The sequence below is a fragment of the Phlebotomus argentipes genome, unplaced genomic scaffold (assembly GCF_947086385.1).
Source record: "Phlebotomus argentipes unplaced genomic scaffold, Phlebotomus argentipes genome assembly contig_5, whole genome shotgun sequence".
NCBI lineage: Eukaryota > Metazoa > Arthropoda > Insecta > Diptera > Psychodidae > Phlebotomus > Phlebotomus argentipes.
In genome coordinates, this window is record NW_026776165.1 from 11,856,467 (window position 1) to 11,878,552 (window position 22,086).

A 22,086-nucleotide genomic window follows, 5' to 3' on the forward strand; every position below is an offset into this window, starting at 1 on the left:
TATCCCGGAAACCCACTCTCCCTAAAATCCCCAAAGCCTCTACAATGATTTCCATTTGGCTTTCCATTCAAATTCAAAATTTTCCAACCTGTTTTATCGACAAACTTTGGAACAGGAAAAAAGAACTCGCTTAATGCGTTTCTGACCGCAAAATATAACTCAAATAAATAATCTGGATGGTGTTATTGTAAGAAAGACAATTGAAAAACCATATTCCAATGAAATACACCATTTATGGGCACCTTCTTTATTATCATATTGCTGTTGACATGTCAATAGAAATGCAAGTTACAGCCTAAAAGGGTTACAACGCTCCACACAAATAGTTACAAAAGTCGTGAAAGAGTTGCAACGCAAAGTTGTGCATATATTCTTTGATTTTATGTATGCGGTTCAACAAGGGATGGAAGGCGAAGGCTTCTCAACTGACTTTCTCCACCAATTCCTTCTTTCCTGAGCCTTCAAAAGAGAACTTATGGCCAAGAATTCCCTTTTGCTTCTACCCACGATGCCTTCCAAAATAAAAAGCTGAGAAGCCTATCTGTTAAGTTTCTCTTTTTTCCTATAAGTTATCAATTCTCATCTCGCAGTTACAATATTCCCAGTGTGAGTTTTTGTGTGGTAGAAAAAAGATGTAGTGAAAGTTCGCAGTACGATTTATGGGGGCGCTTTTAATAGGTACAAATATGCATCAGAAATTAGTTATATGCGGATGTGCACATCCCTTCACTAGCCATGCCTTCAATTATCTCTTTAACAACTTTGATAAACTCTTCAAATGGTTCAACAACATTTTGTACGACGCATTTCCTACCATGTTCAAAAAACGTGTGTCACCTAAAGTAAGCACTAAGTGTGGAGATTGTGAAATTGCTTTTTCTCCAACTTTACACGCATTATCATCTCTAAAAAAATACAAAATAACGCTTCTCTCTGTCTCTCTCTTTGCAATTCTTCAGCACAAATTCTTTGATTCTTCTCACTCTGTTGTCGATTTTATCACAAAAATATTATCAATATGTATCCATTTATCAATGTCTCAATGATAGATTTTCCTTTGTATTGTGCTATGTTCATTTCAGGAAGGGTGAGAAGTGTGAGAGGGTGATAAAGCTCTGTCGCTAGAGTGTCTCTGCTACTGCAAAAGCTGCAGGCGAAAGATTTGATCTCATATAAATTACACTTGTTGCATTTCACTAACAGGACAGTTTTTCCCATGTTTTATATAGATATTTCTCTTATCTTCTTCTTCTAATGTGTACGCGAACCCTTAAACACTATGAAATGTAGAGAGTCCTTCCAAATTTGATATCTTCAGCGCTTCTGTGTGCGCTTGGGGGTGCTCGGGGGCGTATTGACAGAGATGATGCTGATCTGCGAGCCCGAGCGACTCGCGGACGTCAGGCGGGGCACTGAAGTCACGGAGCCGCGAGCATTTGGTGCGCATCCGACATAAATAGCCGATCCGGTGCCCACATTTGAGAGATCAACGCGAGATCCATGGACGGATGTTGGAGCGGATCCTGAAGCGCGCACAGTGAAAGGAAAAGCAACAGTTGAGTTAGTTGGTTACACTGTCAGACCAAATAGTGACTCCTAGTCTACCTGTGTAGGAGTACAGCCCCGCAGGGCTGCTCCGTGGTCTCAGAGAGCTGACAGTGCTGGCTGATCGATGGAGGCTGGTCGTGGGCTTCGCCTCCTCGTCGATCTCGCTGGGCAGATCGTGCAGAACTGGATCTCTGCTGACTCTGTGACTACGTCGCGGCGACGTTGGGCACGATTGCACGCCTGCCGGCGCCAATCTGCTGCGCGATGTGGAAGATGAGCTGCTCTTCCGTCTGAAAATGCCCTTTCCCGTGCTCGAATTGCACATCCCTGATGGTGGTCGCGGTGACATGCAAAAGAGGCATTTTATATGAACGATTTTCTTCGCTCTTTCATAATCTTTTTTTTTCTCTAGACCAAAAGTTTCTGGTTTTATTGTTGGTTTGGGAGTCAAAGAAAAAGCCATCACACAATGGAAGGGGTGGGAAGTTGGTTTTTGGGCAGGAGAGTACACTAAAAGCATGGGAAAATCAATGATGTTTTGAGCAAAGTCATCACACAAGCCAATGAAGAGCAGCCCCTAAAAAATGTCTTACGTTTTTTTTCTTTTGGTTTTATTTAAGCGAATGTGTTGAAATGACATGATTTGTCAGGCAAATGAGGATGGATGCTACTTGTCCCAATTTTCCGTTTGAAAATCTAAATAGTACGAAACACTTTTTCCACCTGTCGGACACACTTCGCCCCGCACGCAGTGTCCCTCGCAGATGTCCTTGTTAGACAGCAGCTCCTCGTAGTTGTTCACTGTTGATGCAAGAGGAAATTAAGTTATACAGCGCACTAATGCCACCCATGGAGAGTAATTGAAATGCTATTTATTCACAACTCACGTGCATCGTTGCACTGCTGGCGATCCGCGAGCTCCAGAGCTAAACTTGGAAATCTCTCTTTCAGTCGCTTCCTCTCCTTTTTATGCCATCAAGTACATAAGTTTTTTTCCACATGCAATATCAGATCAGCGATGGAAAGGGAAAGAAATTAGCTTTTGCCTCTGATTTTCTATGTGGAGATGTTTTGCACAAGCGAAAATTCTGTCTTCTACGAGATATGAAAGCCATATAGTGTGTAAGAAGTGGAATTTCAATGCCAAAGTAGATTATTAATTCAACTTCTTGTCTTTCTCGGAATTCACATTGAGTTTGGTGGGCCAACTGTTGTCACACTGTTTGGCCAAATGGACGAAATTCTGTCACGAACAGCGTAATTCACAAGAGATTTCAGCAGCAAAAGTAGACTTCATGCGCTTGAAGACACACGAAGGCTTTGCCATTTAAATTGATTGCACACTTTTGGGACACTTTCAGTGGCGTTTGACCTCAGAAATGAGACAGAATGAAGGCATTTGAGATGTCTAAAACACTCCAAAACAAATGCGCACTTAATTTATCTTGTCAATCATCAGCTAAATTCCATTCTTCTCGTTACTTGGAAATGCATAGAGTTATTGCATCAATCAATGTCAAGAACATAACTTTAGAGACAATTCCGATCATTTACAGAATGCGATTCAACTCACCTCCAGCAGCTTGAGACTTTCGAATTCCTGTAGTTGATTCTGGAAGCCGAGATTGGGATTCGCCACTGCCCGGCCGGCACGCACAACTTTAAGCGCTTCGCGCCACGTGAGCGGCGTGACGGACATGATGTACGCCACGGCCACGGTCACGGAGCGACTCATGCCGGCCAGGCAGTGGATGAGGACGTTGCCGTCCCGTAGGCGGGCCGCGTGAATGAAGTCATTGCACACGGTGAAGTACTGCGAGAGGTTCTGGTCGGGCGTGTCTGCCGCCATCACGCACAGGTAGTGCTTGTCAGGATGCAGGCGCCGCGGACTGTCGTGAATGGCGAGAATGTGCGTTATGCCGTGTCTGTCCAGCTGCTGTGGATCCTTGCTGTCACGATAGTTGCCCACGTACAGCCCCGGAAGCACCTGCGATGACGAGTATTTACTTCATGCGACTCAATTCTTAACCGAGATGGATTAATTTGCGTGATGGTCATTTCGAAATTCCGCGCGAGAATCACGCACAGATGTTTTTTTCTTTTTTTTTAAGAAATGAGAGGCAAAAGCATGAGACGCCGGGGTTAAGGTACCTTGCTCATTTCCCAATTCATCACCATACTTTCCTGCCCTCCAAGCGCCCGCGAGATGGTGTGACTTGGGCGCACGAACAGGTGAGCACCAACTAATCCGCACCGACCGCAAATGCTAACTAAACATGAAGGGAGTCACTGCAAACAGTGGAAGTCCCATCTACCCCATGCTGTATATATGTAATAACTTTGCAACAGCGCCGATTTGCTTCGTTCTGCATCGGATATCACATAGGATTTGCGGGTGAAACCTGAGAATGTCGCGGGCGGAACTTTGTTCAAATGCACACACAGGCAGATTAAGAGGATGTTCATCTGGAAGTTCCTCAATATTCCTCTCCGGCCATTGTGGTTTTATTTGTATATTTCGCGGGCAACCCTGAAAATCCTCCTTGGGTCTTTCACTCTTCCTCAATTCTTTATCAAATTTCTTGGGGACGCGCGCGCTGGTCTGGATGAACGCGAGAATGACTTCCAGGGAAAACTGCTGACGTGTCCTGTACTTTAATAATTTCTTAATTGCCCAACAAAAGTGTCGTTCAATGAATATATTCCACTGCTTTTTCGAGACATGCCATCATGAGCGCGTTTTTGTTGGCGCCCGAGCAATTTACATAAGAATACATTTTTTCAATAAATTATGAAAAGCATGCTTTTAAGGAAAAAAAACTCATGCATCGCGCGCTCACCTTATTCATGCCATTTCCCATTTCGGTGGTTCACGAATTCCCCTTCTTTCTCCTTTCCTTTAATCCTTGAGCAAGTAAAACAACAACCAGTTGGATTTCCGTCTCGGCTAAATGGGAAATTTAACGAGACGAAAGAAAAGAAATGAAGAAGATTCTGGCATTTCTGTGCGCATCTTTTGCATCAATTTCTGCCGTCCTGAAATAGAAAATTTTCTCATTACATTACTCGCCATTTCATCTCCACATAAGTTGCACATCGTAGTCATTTGAGGAGTAATAATGGATATTGCACAGTCTTGTCAGTTTCTCAGCGCGATATTCTCAAGAAAGACTTTTCATGCCGCCATAATTTCTAATGCCCATCGACTCATCCTTTCGGCACGGGTGAAAATGTGTGTTCCTTGTTTAACACACAATATTCTTCACCCATCGACTCACGCATGGTAAATTGCTGGTAATGAATGGAACTTTAAAGTCACGCCCAACCCCATGTTTTGATCTATCGAGTTTTATCGATATGTGAATGAATTTCCCTAGTCACAAATCAGACGTTGCGCTCCACGGAACTTTTCTAGCCCACCTAAATTGTATACTTAATAAATTATTCTCATACTCAGCGTCAGAACGCAATCGTCAAATATTTTATTGTATCTAATAATATCCTTGTGTGCTGGGAAGGCAGTTTTGTTGGCTATTAATTACATTGTGTACACAAAACAGAGCCAGAGAACTTCTCACAGGCAAATAAGAGGGTGTCGGATCACTGAAAATTGACCGTAAAATAGATGACAACATCGTAAAACACATACTATTTATTGTATCAGATTTCTTTCTCTTTCACCAATTTGGTCTGCATACACTTCCACATTGGAAAATTTAAAGTGCACGCAGGAATAATAACCGTGGGCGTAATTGCAACTTTCTGCAACACAGCTTGCTCTTTTCAAACCTACGCAATTTTCAGATCATCATTTCAAATATTATGGCATTTAAAGAGCAGCTTGAGCAGCGTAATAACCAGATTTTTCTCGTTAAAAATAAATATAATTGGTAAAAATCACGCAATAATTTAATTCTTTTCCTACTCTTTTTTATTTTTGATGTTTTAAAGAGAGTTTTCATTGCATTAACTTTATGTTCATGCAAAATATGCTATCTGTTTTCCTAAGAGATTCCTAAGAAGGCACCGAGAGCTTTTCAAAAATGCCTCATTTGCACAAATCGGCGTGAGTATTACATGATGGTACATAAAGTAACGAAAACTCATCCCATCGGCAATTTATGACCCCCAGAAAAGCGCCATTGATTGGGAGACGGCAATACAGCTGCTGTGAGCAAACAGTGCTTTATGACCTACACTTCATCTCCTTCGGGTGGTGTGACACGCTGGGCCGATGCACTTCCCGCTTCGCCACCGTGCGTGGAGGAGTTTTGCGCAAAGTCCAACTCCCTCTCGACTTCTCTTGGACTCGTATATAGTTCAATTACTTTGACCAATTATGCCGGTTTTTGGGCATGAAACAATTTGTCGCATCATCAATCAAGCGTAGAAGTAAATTATTATACATTACATTGATTTTTTGTGGCCACATAAATCACAGTGTGAGGAATTAGCACACCCTTGTGACTCCCACTGACCCACTTCCGCTAACCTGAACAACCCTGTCTGCAAATTACTTCTCTGCATTATTTTCCAAGTGAGCCGAATTGGCAAGATATTGAGAAGTATATTTGCCTATTTGGTCTCAATCGCGCGACTCACACGCGGAAGGAGAGTTGGAGGACAAAACACAAACATATTGTTGGGGGTGCTTTTGACTTTCCCCAGCGCGAGGAAAAATCAATAAAGCCTCATTGTGCTGGCGAATTCATGGCACAATCACCTTATTTTCGGGCAAGTGAGTTCCGCTGGAGCTCCTCGGAAGTCACCACAGTGAATCTCATGCCCTCTCATCCGCCCTGCTGTCTTCCACCGTCCTTGGCCACGGCCCGTGGATATTTTCATGCCACCGCAGTTGCCCTGCGTTGGCATAGAGACTGGCGATGGCCCAGGAATTCCACACTGGTGTGGCGTTCGCGGGTAGAGAACACAGAGGCGCACAAATGAGTCGAAGACGACAGACAATTTAGCCCCACATTCGACGCGTTCGAGGAACCAAAGATGACACTGAATGGGAGGAAGTCGTGTGTGTGTGTGTGTGAAGTGAAAGAGTTCAGGTCCTGAAAAATGGTCGTGTGAACTCGCGCGACGGACTTGAAGAACGCGACTGGCAGGAGAATGCAAAACGCACGACTCTGGATGCTCAGGCCAGTGTCGAAGAGTGAGGAAGACGGTTCTATGTCACTATGCGAGGGGAAGATTACAGTGTGGCGCCCAATAAGAACACCATCTGCCAGAGAGAGAGTGAAATTTTTGGAAGTCGCAACAGACCCAAAAAATACGGGACGCCAGCAGAGAATTATTCAGGCCAGAAAATCGCGTGTGAGGCGACGATAAAAAATACAATGGTTTTTGGGGAATTTTGGCAGCAAACTCCAAAGAGCATGACTGACGTCAATGGGCATGATTGGAGAGGCTCAGCGCACTATCAATCTCATTACTTTCGCATTAGTGCATCGGCTTCATGTCCAATTGTCGTGCCTATTTTCCACCACCAGTCGATAGTAAAGCGATTAGAAATTTTATTTATAGCCTCACAGCATCCGAAATAATGGGATTAACGCGATTTTCAGAGGTCATCAGCTCCGAAAGGAGCGAGCTTTAACAAGATTAAGCACAATCGATTTGCTTACTGGAGAATTCATATGCTTATCAATAGGGGAGATTGGAGCTGAATTGGGTTGATATTCTGCGTGTTTTGTGTGAGCTCTTGAATTTTTGGATGGAAATAATTCCAGTTTTACGACATAAATATTGTTGTAGTAAATATTAAATCTTGATGTGCGCAATTCACACCATTTAAATCAAACTTTGACTAACAATAAGCGTCAAAGTTGCTTGAAAATCTACTTGTATGGTGAAAAATTTACCGCATGTCTTTCGTCCAGCATTCATATCAATTATATTAATCATCCGGTGGCGAAGCTCAATGCCCGAATTGGAAGTTTATTTCTCTTCACAGCAAAGAGAATATTTGTGCGCGTGAGAAAAAAAAATGTCAATTCTCTTTTGCCCATATTTACAATGAAATTCATCCATTCACAAAACATCCAAGACACTGAACGACAGTGAGTCAACTGTTTTTTCACGTGAATGATTTTCTGCTGCTTACATCATCGCGATCACGTCACAGACACACTAAATAGTTTTTCTGCCATCTTTCGCCTATTATTTATACCCATTTAAATATTGGCGCGGCACGGTTTTTTTCCCTGCTGGCAGCGCAGGATCGTAGGCGCGATGGGAGGAGGAGGTGTTTGTACATAAGCACCCACATGAGGAGATCGCGGTGCTTCGAGAAAGACCGAGAAGATTTCTGCGCGCGCCACACAATATTTCATGGCGCGATTTGATGGTATTGTGCTGGCGCAGTGGCGTCGATCGCTGATCATTTTCCAATATATGAAAATCTTCTCTCTCCCTACTTCGCTGCCCTCGCGGAACACGCTCACCTCGCGCTGCGATTGTGTGAAGAGTGCCAAATTGGGAAGTCTCTCGATCACAACACTGTTGGTCCGCGATTGATGGTTGAGAGAGTGCGCCAGTGCGCGCGGATTATTTGGCCACGATCGCCGTCTCTGAGTGATCGCGAATGTGTCTGAAGATCACTTATTTTCTGCAGTTATTTATAAATCTGATGTCTGTTTCGTCGTGAAATCGCAGTTAGATTTTGATATTCTTACACACTCCTTCAGCGGTGAGTGATCAAAGAGGATAAGTTTAATGCTCAATAAGACGATTGTGAAAATTTCCACACAAAGTGTGCCTGCAAATTGAAGAAAAGTGATAGAAGAGAATAATTCGACATCCTGGATGAACTATTGCCTCTCTAAATGTGATGATCACACGTAATAATCAAGTGATTTTTTAGTGATTTTCCTCCTGTGAATTCTTTCCACTCCATTTTTTTTCTTTCTCTTCTCAAGACTCAGTTACGCAATTTCAGTATAGAAGTGGATTAAAGGCAGAAAAAAAGAAGTGGGAAAATCCATCGAAGAGAGATTGGTGTGTTGTAGATTAGCGTGAAGAAGGGAAGAGATTATTAGGAACTGTGTGTAAAGATGAAATCGTCTGTGATAAATTCTGGCAACGGTGGCGCAGCTCCCCAGCAGACAGCCACAAGTTCTGCCCAAATAGACGGCAATAACAATCCTCAGCAGCAGCAGCAGAATCCGCGATATCCCTTCTATGTAAGTTGTGTTGGAAAACCATGATCGAAGATTCTTTGTCTCGCGTGCGATGATTAATTCGGGTTCATCCCTGAAAAGTGGTGTACAAAATGAAAATGTGAGAGAAGAGAAGAGTCACTTGTCTGTTTATTAATAGAAATTGTGGAATTTTCTGGGTCACATTAGAGTGTTGGAAAATGGCATGAAGAGAGCGAGCGAATAGGCGGATTGTGAGTCATTAGGATGTTGTGTGGCTAGTTGAGGGACAATCAGAGCTTCCTCGAGATGTCACAGGAGAAGTTCTCAAGTGCCCTTGACTCTCTCCCTCTCCTTCTCTCCCTCTCGCCTGAGAAATCAATTTAATTCTCACACTCATGAAGTTTAGCAAATAAGGTGATATGAAATAATATGACTTGTTTTCTGGCTTGAGAATAAAAAGCAAACACAGAAGAAAACAAACAAGACACTAAACATCGAGTATTGAGGAGTTTTCTGAGTAATGTACACATTATGTATAAGTTAACCCTTCCACGACCATCGAAGCAATCAGTATAACCGATAAAAGAAATTATGAAAGAAATTCTCATATTATTGTATTTACTTTAAGGACTTCAATATGGATGATCCTCGAGACTTCTTCACAAATCCCGCACTCAGATCTCGACTGAGTCGAATGAGAAATCCGTGGAACATGAACTTTGGGGCGCCAAGGAAGCGCCAGGCGTCAAATCAAGCCCAGGAGGAGGAGGACAGTGGCTTCGTGGAGGATCCACATGACAGCTTCTTCAGCAAGTTCGATCCACACTGGAGTGAGGCTGGGCAGTGGCCAAGGAGCAACATCCGGAAGCGCCAGCCGAATGATTTTGGCCACGGTGACTTCTTCGATCACTTCCCGGCGGAGTTTAGACAGTATATTCCAGACGATTTCGGCTTCCACCATCCGGTGACTGTGCACCAGCATCCGCCCCCACGCCAGGCGCCCCCACAAGCTGAGAAGCCACGCTTCTGTGACGCGGCGATGCAAACAGATGACGAACCGCCCACTGGCGACACTCCACAAACAGGTAAGACAGCGGAATTTGACCGTAGGAGTGCGCGTGAAAAACTAATTTGGGGCTCTCTCTTGTGTGTATTTCAGATGAATCTGCGCCGCTGAAGCAGCACGGATTGCGGAACACGGTGGATTTGGGACAGAAATCCCCGCCTGAGGAGATTGGCGAACGCGCCAAGAGCGCTCCGCCAGAGTCTGAGACTGAGATCCCACAGACATCAGCTGAGGAGCCACCGCCGCCGGCGTCACCCTCGCAGGCAGTCCGACATATTCCAATCATCGTGGAGCGCACGGAGAAACCACCAGTTCCGCAGCCCCCAAAGCGTGGTGTGTCACAGAAGAAGTTCGTGCTGAAGCAGGAAGCACCGGCAGAAGTGCCTGAGACGCAGCCCGAGGCTCCGCCGACGCCCTCAGCCGAGTCCATCGCGAAAATCCAGCAGATTCAGAAGGATGTACTGGAGTTGATGTTCAAAGTGGAGGCGTTCCAGGGCACATCACGGTCGGACAAGGAGTACATGTTTCTGGATGAAATGCTGACGAGGAATCTGCTGAAGCTGGACACGATAGACACCAAGGGGAATGACAGCATAAGATTGGCCAGACGTGAGGCCATCAAGTGCATCCAGGCCTCCTTGTCTGTGCTGGAGGCGAAGGCTGATGGCGCCGGCAAGAGCGCCCAGGACACCCAGGACACACAGAAAACCGAGGAAAAGGCAGAACCTGAAGCCTCCGCACCTCCTGATGAGCCTCAAGAGGAGGCGAACACTGCCGAGAGTGCCGTGCAGGCGGGAGAATGTGAGAGTGCTTCTGAAGAGGTGGACAAGTCGAAGATTCCCATTCCTCTGCCGCCCATTGAGCCGCTGCCGCAGCAAGTTGATGAAGATGGTCAGCCCGGCGATGGGGAGAAGCTGAAGAAGAAGAAGGTCATAAAGAAAGTGGTGAAGAAGGAAAGTGAATCCACTGCCCAGAATGATGATCAACAGACGTAAATCTTCCTATCCACCCGAGAATTTTCATGTGATTCACACTCTTCTCTATCATGCGTGTATATAATGGCAAAAATTCGCCTATTTACACAACTTCAGCTGAGGCCACAGAAAAAATACGACGTGGGTTTATTTTGGTAACACCCAGAGAGTGAGGGAGAGAATGTTCTTCGGTGAAGGAAGAGATACGTTTTATTAATAATTTAGAGGAGAGTATCTGAGCATTGGGGAATTCCCAACGTACTCCCATTGTGTGCGAATCTCTCACTCTCTTGCACACCCACGCAGAATGGGAGCGCCTCTGGACATCGCGGAGAGAGTGTGATCACGTGAAGAGCATCACTGAATACCATCTTAATTTATTGAGAAAAACGAAAAACAATATCATTTTAGAGAGCGAATTAAAGCTATAATTGTACTTTTAAAGATTATGACTACGGTTGACTTTTGTGTAATTTCTAAAATAAAACACACATTATGTATCATGGATAAATTGGAGACACTTCAGAAGCCCGCTTTGGTGGTGAGATACTCCTGGGATGAATTGCTGGTGGCGTACTTCTCCCTCAACTTCTGTCGGTCCTGCATTCTCTTCTCGCGCTCGACTTTTCGCTTCTTGGACAGACGATCGTGCACGCGCTTCATCTCCATGATCTCCTTCATCTCCTCCTTGTCATCGTCCGTCATGTTGAGGCGCAGCACCAGCGCTCTTCTGCCGTCCGACATTGGCTGACTGTAGAAATTGAGCTTCTTCAGTCTCTCTGCCGGCGCGACGCCACGCTCGACCACGAGAACAATTCGTGCCCACTGTCGTTGCCACTCATTGCGCGTCTCGGCGATCTTCTGGTACGTGTTGCCCATCATGGCGATCAGCATGTTCACCAGCAGCACAGCCACGATCACCATGAACACCACGAAGAGCACCTTTCCCTCCATTTCGTGGTTCGTCAGCTCCATGGCCGAGTAGTAGTCGCCAAAGTTGCCCAGCGACATCAGGAACATGGCCACGAAGGACTCCATGGGCGACGGCACGGGATTCGTCTGGCTATCGTCGATACCCTCGGGCGTGGTGGGATTGTCAAATGATAGGAAGATGATGTAGTAGGCCTGCGAGAAGCCCATCACGAACACGAGGTAGATGGAGACGAAGCGCAGCAGATCGCCCATCACCATTCGGTAGATCATCACCACGAAGGGTCCGACGGTCTTGAAGCCGCGGCAGAAGAAGAGAAAGTAAGGCGCCGTCGTCAGCATTATCACCACAATCACATGATCCTCCATCTCAGTTGAGCAGGACAGCCTCAGCCATGGCATGACCATCATGAGACAGCAGGAGAACAGAAACATCACTCGCGAAGGCGCCGTCGACTGTCGAAGAGAAGGTGAAGAAGACAAAAGCATGTAATATATATTATAAATTTCTTGAATTTGTCGTAATTTTCACACGGAATGTTTCGGAATTTCTTTATTCAATCTCAACACTTTTAAGCATAGTTTCATAAATATCAGTGCGTCTGTCCTCGAATGATCTTCTGGATTTCCTTGAATCCTCACAAAGACCAACATCTGAAAGACATCATGCATTATGCATAGAATTAATCCATCACGCCAATCTCTCTACATAATCTATATTACCAATTGCCGCCACGACAATCTCCTCCTCTTGGGCGGCTCTGCAAACAATCTCGCCATTGGGATTGACCAGCGCTGAATGACCCCAAGTCACGTGCGCGGATTTCGCGTCACGCGCAGGTGAAATCATTGCCACGAAGCTTTGCGTGTCCACGGCGCGAGCTCGCTGGCACACATCGGCATAAAGAGTGCCTGTGGAGATTGGCCAGGCGGCCGGGATGACCAGTAGATTGCATCCTTGCTTCCTGTAGAGTCTCCAGAGTTCCTCGAAGTGGATGTCATAGCAGATGCCGAGGCCTATTTTCACCCTTCCGATGGGAATTGTGGCCAGATTGTGACCGGCAGTGAAGACATCTGACTCTCTATTTGCGCCAGCATCGCTCAAGTGGAGCTTCCGGTATGTGGCCAGGAGACAGCCTTCCGGAGACCAAACTGAGCAAGTGTTGTAAATGATGGAGGGGTTCCGGTGATCCTGTTCAGGAATTGAGCCACCGCAGATGAAGATCTTCAGTTCCTTAGCCAGTGTGGAGAGATGGGAACTGGTTTCGCCGCCAGGAATGACCTCAGCATTGATCCTGAAGCATTCACTGACATAGAGAGTGTTGAAGAACTCTGGGAGACAGACTAGAAGTGGTCTGAATGACACTTTCTCAGCTGCTTGCCGGATTAATTGCGAAGCCTTTGCGAGATTTTGCTGCTTATCACGCACAATTGGCATCTGAATGAGAGCCAGAAATAGATCTGAGAATAATCAAAAACATCCGCATTATTTCCATGCATTGAAAAGGTGCAACAGAATTTTCTTACCACACTCCGAAGCCATTTCACTCCACACATTAGACAAACACTGGAAATTGACAAGCTGATATCGCGCGCGCATTAATCTAATCTCTTCACGCACTCACCAAATTCTCAATGAACATTTTGTAGCCGAGGAAGCGACTCTCTCTGAGAGCGGCCAAGATATAGAGCACTGCTCCCACTAGTAAGATCACTTCCGAGATGATCCTCAGCTTGCTCTCTGTCGTCTCAAAGTCCAGCAGTGGACAATCTCCATACTGATTCCACCAGCTTCCACTTTTGTTCACCCACACGAGATCCGTGTCGACTTGACTGCCATTTCCGGAGTCATTGAAGAAGCCGAAGCTTCCATTCGCCAGCAAGCTGTACAACTCTCGTGTGCCGTTCGTCTGTCTGCTGGCCACGATGATCTTCTCATCTTCATCCTCCTCAGATGCTTGTCCAGGACGCAGAATAAAGCTCACGAGACTGACCATGAAGTACATGGCGAAGAGGTAGAATTGCTGGTAGAAGCGACTCTTCACGAAGGTGTTCCACTTGACTTTCAGCAGATCTATCAGCACCTAAGAGCAATTACACAGTTAAGGATGATCTCGTGATCTCAGATCCCGCGGGATTCGCTCACCCCATCCATGAGTTCAAGATGTTCATCTTTGTCGCCAAACACCACGAGATTCAGCGCGGAATTCTTGCTAATGTGGCCCGTCTCGACGTCAATTGTGTCGATCTGCGACAGTGGATAAGCAGCACACGTGACGCTGCCCAGTTGCCAGTAAATCTCACGCTCGATGTTGAGGATGTGGAAGAACATCTCCACGCGCGCCAGCTTCGCGGCCAGTGTCAGGGGAGTGAGATTTAGCATGTTGCGGATGGACAGAGTGGATCCCACTTCGTAGGCCATGTCGAATGTGGAGACCTTTTCGTAGATGACCAGCATGTGCAGAACGGTGTTACCATTGGTGTCCTGGGCGTCGGGATCGGCTCCACGGGCCAGAACCAGACGATAGCACTCCTCCTGGCCGAGACATGCGGCGAAGCTGAGCGGATATTCTCCCCAGTAGACGTAACTAGATAGAAAGAATTGTGGCAGTTTAGAGAAGATCGCAGAGATGATGGATAAAATCTTACCCATCATAGTTCGTCATGGGCAGAACTCCAACGTATTCGTGGTCTGTGCAATCGAATCTTGTTGCCTTCTGATCCTCCGGACACATGAAGTTGCCACAGCAGCGCTCATTAACCTCCGATCCAGCGTCCAGGAGATACTTCACCATGGCCGGATCCTCGTTCACGATGGCAATGTGGAGGCAATTCTCGCCCCAATACTCATCGCACATGTAGATGTCATTGATGAGTTTCGGGTAGAATCTGAGCAGCCTCTTGGCCAGGTCGGCGTGCAAGGACGTGGCATTGAGCAGACAGAGATGCAGGATGGTCTCGCCAACGGCGCCCCGTTCCTTGATGTCCCAGCACACATCCCTGTACGCCTCCATGTTGCTGTAGTACTCCGCCTCGCTGACCTCGGGACAGTGCTGCGCAATATCGAAATCCTCATCTGGATTCTCCATCACGCGGATCTCGGGCAGCTGCTTGTGCCGAGGACGCTCTCGATTGCGCAGCAGGACGAGCGAGGCCACCGGAATCCACTTTCCGGCGCCCTTGTTGTACAGAAATGGCTCCACCTTGGTCTTGATGGCGTGATCAATCTCTGCGAATTGCTTACTCTGCGCCGCCCTCTTCATCATGTCCACCAGCAGCCCGCCACCCTTGAGATTCACGAACTTGTACAGCTCCTGGGTGGACGTTCCCGCCTGCTTCTTCACGCCACTCGTCACATTGCTCTCAGTATTTCCCATGATGTACTTCCACTAATGGGCTGCACCACACTTTGTGTAGAACGGCCGCGAACTGCCCAGGAATCGATTAAACAGCCGAAATGGTGGCCTGGGTGATGCCTCCGCGGGGTGGTGTGAAGGCGAGGCACCTTCTGACCCAGATAGCAATCTTTAGAAAAAAAAACAAATGCAAAGAATTGTGATCTGCAAAGAGAATTGATGCTGAATTCAGCACTTGCAAATGCAATGATTTAATGCAACAATAATTAGACAGTGTAATTATATTCATACAAATGACTTTAAATATATACTTAAGCAATTCTCAGCAAGGTGAAAAAAAAACGTAGATTTAGCGAAAAGCTGGGCAGTTTTTGATAAGGTTTAAGCTGCCATTATCTCTGTGATGCTTTTCCGGACAATGAACTTGCTATGAAGTTGTGTAAAGCTGGTAATATATTGGTCATATCTGGTTTGCAATAATTGTCTTCTTTATTAAATATGCGCTCAACTGTAAACACTGCAAATTAACTCTGCAATGCAAATATATTTGTAAACGATATGTTCACACACAATCACTTACACAGATGTATGATTATCAAGAATATCTTCATATTCTCGTGTTTCTCACTATACAAAAACAGTTATTTCTGCAACGCATCAGAGTGCAGTCATGCTAATAATCCGTAGAACTTGTGTCAATGTCGTGAAGCAAAGAAATTTTTCCACACACAAGAAAACAGTGAGTTTTGTGCGCAAATAATTTGGGAAAATCTTTATTATAACTATGTCAATGTATGCAATCAAGGCAAGTGCTTCCGATTTTAATGATGATGCAATTGAGGAGAACTTGAAGACGGCCAAGCCTTACGAGAGCATTCCCGGACCGTCGACTTTCAACATGTTCAGAAGTTTCATGCCAGGCGGAAGATTCCATTCGCTGCAATTCTCAGACGTTCATCGCGCTCTAAGCGCTGAACACGGACCGATTTACAAGATCAGGGGCGCTTTCGGACGGAAGGACATGATTGTCGTTGTGGATCCGAAGGACTTCGAGATTGTCTTCAGGACTGAGGGCACTTTTCCACAGAGAAGTGGACTTGATTGCCTCGCTTACTACTGGAAGCACTACAAGAAGGATTTGTATGCCGTTTCTTTGGGTTTGGTGAGTGAACAGGGCCAGAGATGGTGGGATCTTCGGCAGAAAGTCAACGGCGTGATGATGAAGCCCCAAAGCACGAAGAGATACACTTCAGCCATTGACGAAGTTAGCAGGGATTTTGTGCAGAAGTAGGATAAGGTATTGATTTCTCCGGTATTTCAGTCAAAACATTCCGCTCTTCGATTGTAGATTACACAACTTGAGGGACTCGAACTTGGAAACACCAGCTGATCTGTTCTTCCACTTGAATGTCTGGGCATTTGAGTCAATAGCAAATATCACGATCAACATGCGACTTGGGCTTCTGAATGAGAACAACAAAGATAAGAATATACATAAACTCATGGACAACATTAAGACTTTCTTCCAATTGCTCAATGAACTCGATATTCAACCTTCTGTGTGGAAATTATACAGAACACCAAAGTTTAAGCGTTTCATTCAAGTTAATGATGATATTCATGAGTGAGTTGATGAATCATTTGCAAATCAAATGTTTGTTGATGTTGTTTTCTACGCAGTGTTATAGAGAAATTAGTGGAAAAGGGACTGGAAAACTTGAGAGAAAACAGTGATGAAAGAGCAAAAAGCTCAGGAGAGAAATGCGTTCTAGAAAAATTATCCGAGATCAACAAGGACGTGGCAATTATAATGGCATTCGAATCTCTTCTGGCAGGCGTTGATACTGTAAAAATCACTTATTATTGATGTCTTGTGGGAAATTGATATATATTTTGTTAAATTTCAGACTTCTTCCGCAGTCTTCAATGTCCTTTACAGCTTAGCAATCAATCAGGAGAAGCAGGACAATCTGAGGGAAGAATTGATGAAGATTCTGCCTGAAAAGGATACGCCGTTGACAAAGGAAAAGATGAGCAATATGCCTTACTTGAGAGCTTGTATTAAGGAAACTTTCAGGCTGATGCCAATTGTGAGCGGTAACTTCAGAGGAGTCGGTCGAAATATTGTCCTGCAAGGATATAAAATACCCAAAGACGTAAGCAATTATCTGTTGAAAATTTTTATGGATAAGCAAATCACTCTTGATTTCATTCGTATTTGCAGACTGGCGTTCTAATGCATAATCAAGCTGTTCACATGGACGAAAAATACTTTCCAGAATCAAAATCCTTCCTTCCCGAACGTTGGCTGAGATCACAGGATAAACACGAGAACTACAATCCCTTCACATTTCTTCCCTTTGGCCATGGAAGTCGAGTTTGTATAGGACGAAGATTTGCAGAACTCGAGATTGAGTGTTTGGTGATGAGAATGGTCAGAAGCTATCATCTCGAGTGGCATCATCCACCGCCAGAGATCCGCTCTTTGACCATAAATATGCCTCACGGTGATTTAAAGCTTCGTCTTCAAGAAACACTTGTTTAATTCATCTTATTCTCACTGTAAATTGCACATAAAAATTTCCGTGAATATTGAATAAGATCAATGAAACGAATGAAATGTAGTTCATTGTATCCATTTACCAACACTATTGCACGAAAATACACATTCAACACAGTGTAAAAGGGCCAAATTATGTTTCAGACTTTTCGCAATCCTCATACAAGTTTAACTTCGTATGACTGTTTAAAGGCAGACGATCGTCTTCCAAATACATTCAGTTAATAAAGTGCCTTCGAAGAGAGCGGACAAAATGATTCCATCAGCGTTAAGAAGTTCATTCTGTGCTTATCAAGTGAGGTGTTTCTCTGCTGTTGCAGAAAGAGCGCCAGTTCTGAATTCAGTTGATCATGACGCGATCGAGGACAATTGGAATATGGCAAAGTCCTACAAGAGCATCCCTGGACCGTCGACTTTCAATATGTTCAGGAGTTTCATGCCAGGCGGAAGATTCCATTCGCTGCAATTCTCAGATGTTCATCGCGCTCTAAGCGCTGAACACGGACCGATTTACAAGATCAGGGGCGCTTTCGGACGGAAGGACTTGATTGTCGTTGTGGATCCGAAGGATTTCGAGATTGTCTTTAGGACTGAGGGCAGTTTTCCACAGAGAATTGTCCTTCCTTCTGTGGAGTACTATCGAAAACACTACGGTGGCGAAAGATTTCGTTTCTCCCTTGGTTTGGCATTTGAACAAGGGGAGAATTGGTGGAAACTTCGGCAGAAAGTCAACGGCCTAATGTTGAAGCCTCAAGTTACCAAAGAATATATTTCACATATTGATGAAGTGTCGACTGACTTTGTGAGAAAGTAAGTTTGGCATTAACATACTTTAAGGGCAATATTCATGTTGAACTTTGTGATAATGCGTCTCTGTTTTCAGATTGCACAACATGAGAGACGTGAATTTGGAAACACCAGCAAATTTTGTCTATCAATTGAATATCTGGGCGCTTGAGTCGATTTCCTACATCACAATGGACATGCGATTGGGTCTGCTGACTGAAAAACCAGATCCGATTGTTGACAAACTTATGCTTGCACTGAAGGACTTTTTCCAATTGTCATACGAACTTGACTTCCAACCGTCGGTGTGGAAAATCTACAAAACCCCCAAATATAGTCGCTTTATAGAAACAATGGATTTCATGAATGAGTATGAAGACTTTTCTCTATACTTCCATCCAGAGTTAAGATTATTATTTTTCCATAGGACAGTTGGAAAATTTGTTGACAAAGGCGTGTCAAATCTTATGAAGAAGGATAAAAAGGATGGCGACAAAACTAAAGATGATAGCATTCTTGAAAAGCTGTACGAAATCGACAAGAATTTCGCAGTCAGTATGATATTGGACTTTATGTTAGCCGGAGTTGACACAGTAAGTTTTTCTCACTTAAACTTTCGAAGGAAGTCTTAAATTTCCTTGATGGTTCTCAGACTTCATCCGGAGTGTTTATGGTTCTCTACAACTTGGCAACAAATCAGGAGAAGCAGGATATTTTGAGGGAGGAATTGCTGAAGATCCTTCCAGAGAAGGACACGCCATTGACCAAGGAAAAGATGAGCAGCTTGCCTTACTTGAGAGCCTGCGTAAAGGAAGCTCTGAGAGTGACTCCAGTGGCGATAGGAAATATTCGAACAACAGGGAGAAACATTGTCCTGAAGGGATATCAAATCCCAAAGAAAGTATGAGTTTTTCTGCAATTTTACCCTCAAAATTCGATACGCTATTTTTCTAATTCTTCTTCAGACTGACGTGCTTATGAACAATCAAGCTGTTCACTTAGACGAAAAGTACTTCCCTCAGCCAAATTCCTTCCTTCCCGAACGCTGGTTGAGGTCAGAAGAGAAGCACGAGAATTACAATCCTTTTTCGTATCTTCCTTTCGGTTTTGGCAGTCGTAATTGCGTCGGACGAAGATTTGCCGAAATGGAAATTGAATCCTTGGTCACGAGATTGGTGAGAAACTATCATCTCGAGTGGCATCATCCTGCACCAGAGATTCACTTTCGGACTCTGTATATCCCTCACGGGGTCCTTAAGTTGCGTCTTCGAGAATTGGTTGAATAATTTCATTTGTGTTTTTCAGACATAATGTACAAATAAATAGATTTATTTAAGAATAAGAAAATTAATATGCTTTGAAGTAATTCTTAGATATAAATGATTGTTAATTGAATCAGTTCTTGTAATGTTTCTTCTCATTTTCCAAGGGATTTTCTTCGTAAGTAAGTTGGTTCAACGTCTATCATTAATAAAAATAGCTCTTAAGGCATAAAAATAGGGCAAATTCATGAGATTAAGCATAATGATGAAGCATATGAGCACAGTTGATATCACTGTGTGTTTTTTTTACAAATGAGCACAACTACACATTCAACACAGAGTAAAAGGGCTAAATTATGTTTCAGACCTTTCGCAATTCTCTCATAAATTTAGCTTTATGCCCTCAAAGCTGTTTAAAGGCAGACGATCGTCTTCCAAATACATTCAGTTAATAAAGTGCCTTCGAAGAGAGCGGACAAAATGATTCCATCAGCGTTAAGAAGTTCATTCTGTGCTTATCAAGTGAGGTGTTTCTCTGCTGTCGCAGAAAGAGCGCCAGTTCTGAATTCAGTTGATCATGACGCGATCGAGGACAATTGGAATATGGCAAAGTCCTACGAAAGCATCCCTGGACCGTCGACTTTCAACATGTTCAGGAGTTTTATGCCTGGAGGAAGATTTCACAATGCAAATTTCTCCTTCTTGCACGACACGCTGAGGCAGGAGTATGGGCCAATATATAAATTGAAAGGAGCTTTTGGGAAGCGTGATATGGTGTGCGTGAGTGATCCGAAGGATTTTGCCACAATTTATCGAACTGAAGGCAAATTCCCGCTCAGGAGGAGCTTCGAATCAGTAATGCACTATCGAATGGTGGAGAATAAGCACAAATTCCCCGTGACAATGGGCTTACTCAGTGAACAAGGCGAAGGATGGTCGGATTTCCGAAGCAAAGTCAACAGCGTGATGATGAAGCCTCAAGTGAGCAAAGGATACGTTTCATACACTGACGAAGTGTCGAGTGACTTCGTGAGAAAGTAAGCTAACTCAACCACAATGAATGTCTAGCACGATGCGATATTGACCTACTTTAAGGGCACAATTCGTGCTGAACCTATACCACATTAAGCAATTCCGCTGTCGTAATATGTCTGCTTACATTTTGAATAGGTTGCACAAAATGAGAGATTCCAACCAAGAGACGCCAGCAGATCTGATTTATCATCTCAACACGTGGGCTTTTGAGGGAATCACTTATGTATCAGTGAACATGCGATTGAACCTGTTCTCTGGCAAATCACACGTGAACACAGATAAACTAATGGGACTTTTGAAAGAATTCTTTGTGTTAATCTACGAGCTTGATTTCCAACCGTCACTGTGGAAAATTTACAAGACACCGAAATTCTGTCGCATGATGGAAATCATTGACTATATGCATAAGTAAGGAAGACAAAGATTATTATACAAAATGGCGCTTAATTCAATGACATGTTCTTTTTTGCAGATTTAATGGGAAACTCCTCGAGGATGGCATCGCGAAAATCAGAGTGGAGAAGGAAAAGGGCAATAGAACAAAAGAGAAGTGTATCTTTGAGAAGTTATATGAGATTGACAAGGAGATTGCAATGATAATGACTCTTGATTCACTAATGGGTGGAATTGATACTGTAAGTGTTAATGTTATAATTTCTGGCGTTTGTGTATGTCAATTAACTTATAATTGAACATTTTTCAGACATCTACGAGCGCATTTTGGGTAATTTACAACATAGCGCGGCATCCGGAGAAGCAGAATATTCTGAGAGAGCAACTTTGTGAGTTTCTGCCTGAAAAGGATACACCATTGACACCGGAAATCATGAGCAAATTACCATACCTGAAGGCCACGATTAAGGAAGCCTTGAGGGTGAACTCACTTACAGTGGGAAATGTGAGAACGACTGGTCAGAACATTGTTCTCAAAGGATATCAAATCCCTGAAAAAGTACATAAGTCTATCACAACAAAACCTGCGTATGCGAGCGATTCTATTTGTATATGTAATCTCTTTCAGACTGATATGTTTATGCACTTGGCAGCCGTTCATATGGATGATCATTACTTCCCGGATGCGAAATCCTTTCTTCCTGAGCGCTGGTTAAGATCTTCCGCAAAGCACGAGAACTTCAATCCCTTCACGTATTTACCTTTCGGCTTTGGCAGTCGGAATTGCGTTGGTCAGAGAGTGGCGGAACTGGAGATTGAATCCTTGGTGGCCAGATTGGTGAGAAACTATCATGTCGAGTGGCCTGGTCCACCGCCTGTGATCAAGTCACTACCATTTAATATGCCTCAGGGAGACTTGAAGCTTCGTCTTCGAGATGTCTAACGCAGAATGGTTGGCAAATATCACTCTGTATTGTATGTATGAACTATTAAACATTTTATCAGATAAGGGCGATAGGGTAATTATA

General features: G+C 44.3%; 6 protein-coding genes across 7 annotated transcripts; 4 read left to right on the forward strand and 2 right to left on the reverse strand.

The window, feature by feature from the left end:
* Positions 1–231: 231 nt before the first annotated feature.
* LOC132255678 (dual specificity protein phosphatase 15) lies at positions 232–6,637 on the reverse strand. 2 transcript variants are annotated; one of them, XM_059751796.1, is made up of 7 exons: positions 6,272–6,637; positions 4,389–4,584; positions 3,122–3,535; positions 2,436–2,511; positions 2,272–2,349; positions 1,606–1,875; positions 232–1,523 (listed from the first exon to the last, which is right to left on the reverse strand). In XM_059751796.1, the coding sequence occupies exons 2-7, from the start codon at positions 4,407–4,409 to the stop codon at positions 1,315–1,317; spliced, it is 1,068 nt and encodes a 355-aa protein (XP_059607779.1). In that variant the 5' UTR covers positions 4,410–4,584; positions 6,272–6,637; the 3' UTR covers positions 232–1,314. The 2 variants fall into 2 exon arrangements, with proteins under 2 accessions (XP_059607779.1, XP_059607778.1); XM_059751795.1 differs by lacking the exons at positions 4,389–4,584; positions 6,272–6,637 and adding an exon at positions 3,700–4,258.
* Positions 6,638–8,084: 1,447 nt separating this feature from the next.
* On the forward strand, positions 8,085–10,768 carry LOC132256416 (BAG domain-containing protein Samui). The gene is made up of 4 exons (XM_059752826.1): positions 8,085–8,396; positions 8,475–8,738; positions 9,325–9,781; positions 9,856–10,768. Exons 2-4 carry the CDS (start codon positions 8,610–8,612, stop codon positions 10,755–10,757), a joined length of 1,488 nt encoding a protein of 495 aa, XP_059608809.1. The 5' UTR covers positions 8,085–8,396; positions 8,475–8,609; the 3' UTR covers positions 10,758–10,768.
* A 472-nt stretch (positions 10,769–11,240) lies between these two features.
* On the reverse strand, positions 11,241–15,175 carry LOC132256414 (transient receptor potential cation channel subfamily V member 5). The gene is made up of 4 exons (XM_059752824.1): positions 14,316–15,175; positions 13,813–14,254; positions 13,292–13,750; positions 11,241–12,122 (listed from the first exon to the last, which is right to left on the reverse strand). Exons 1-4 carry the CDS (start codon positions 15,041–15,043, stop codon positions 11,259–11,261), a joined length of 2,493 nt encoding a protein of 830 aa, XP_059608807.1. The 5' UTR covers positions 15,044–15,175; the 3' UTR covers positions 11,241–11,258.
* A 631-nt stretch (positions 15,176–15,806) lies between these two features.
* On the forward strand, positions 15,807–17,731 carry LOC132256029 (probable cytochrome P450 12b2, mitochondrial). The gene is made up of 5 exons (XM_059752207.1): positions 15,807–16,309; positions 16,371–16,626; positions 16,686–16,868; positions 16,930–17,178; positions 17,247–17,731. The coding sequence occupies exons 1-5, from the start codon at positions 15,807–15,809 to the stop codon at positions 17,565–17,567; spliced, it is 1,512 nt and encodes a 503-aa protein (XP_059608190.1). The 3' UTR covers positions 17,568–17,731.
* A 743-nt stretch (positions 17,732–18,474) lies between these two features.
* LOC132256419 (cytochrome P450 CYP12A2-like) lies at positions 18,475–19,898 on the forward strand. Its single transcript, XM_059752828.1, has 3 exons — positions 18,475–18,961; positions 19,021–19,269; positions 19,334–19,898. Exons 1-3 carry the CDS (start codon positions 18,476–18,478, stop codon positions 19,652–19,654), a joined length of 1,056 nt encoding a protein of 351 aa, XP_059608811.1. The 5' UTR covers position 18,475; the 3' UTR covers positions 19,655–19,898.
* Positions 19,899–19,956: 58 nt separating this feature from the next.
* Positions 19,957–22,001, forward strand: LOC132256030 (probable cytochrome P450 12b2, mitochondrial). The gene is made up of 5 exons (XM_059752209.1): positions 19,957–20,667; positions 20,801–21,073; positions 21,138–21,300; positions 21,369–21,617; positions 21,687–22,001. The coding sequence occupies exons 1-5, from the start codon at positions 20,111–20,113 to the stop codon at positions 21,999–22,001; spliced, it is 1,557 nt and encodes a 518-aa protein (XP_059608192.1). The 5' UTR covers positions 19,957–20,110.
* Positions 22,002–22,086: the final 85 nt, after the last annotated feature.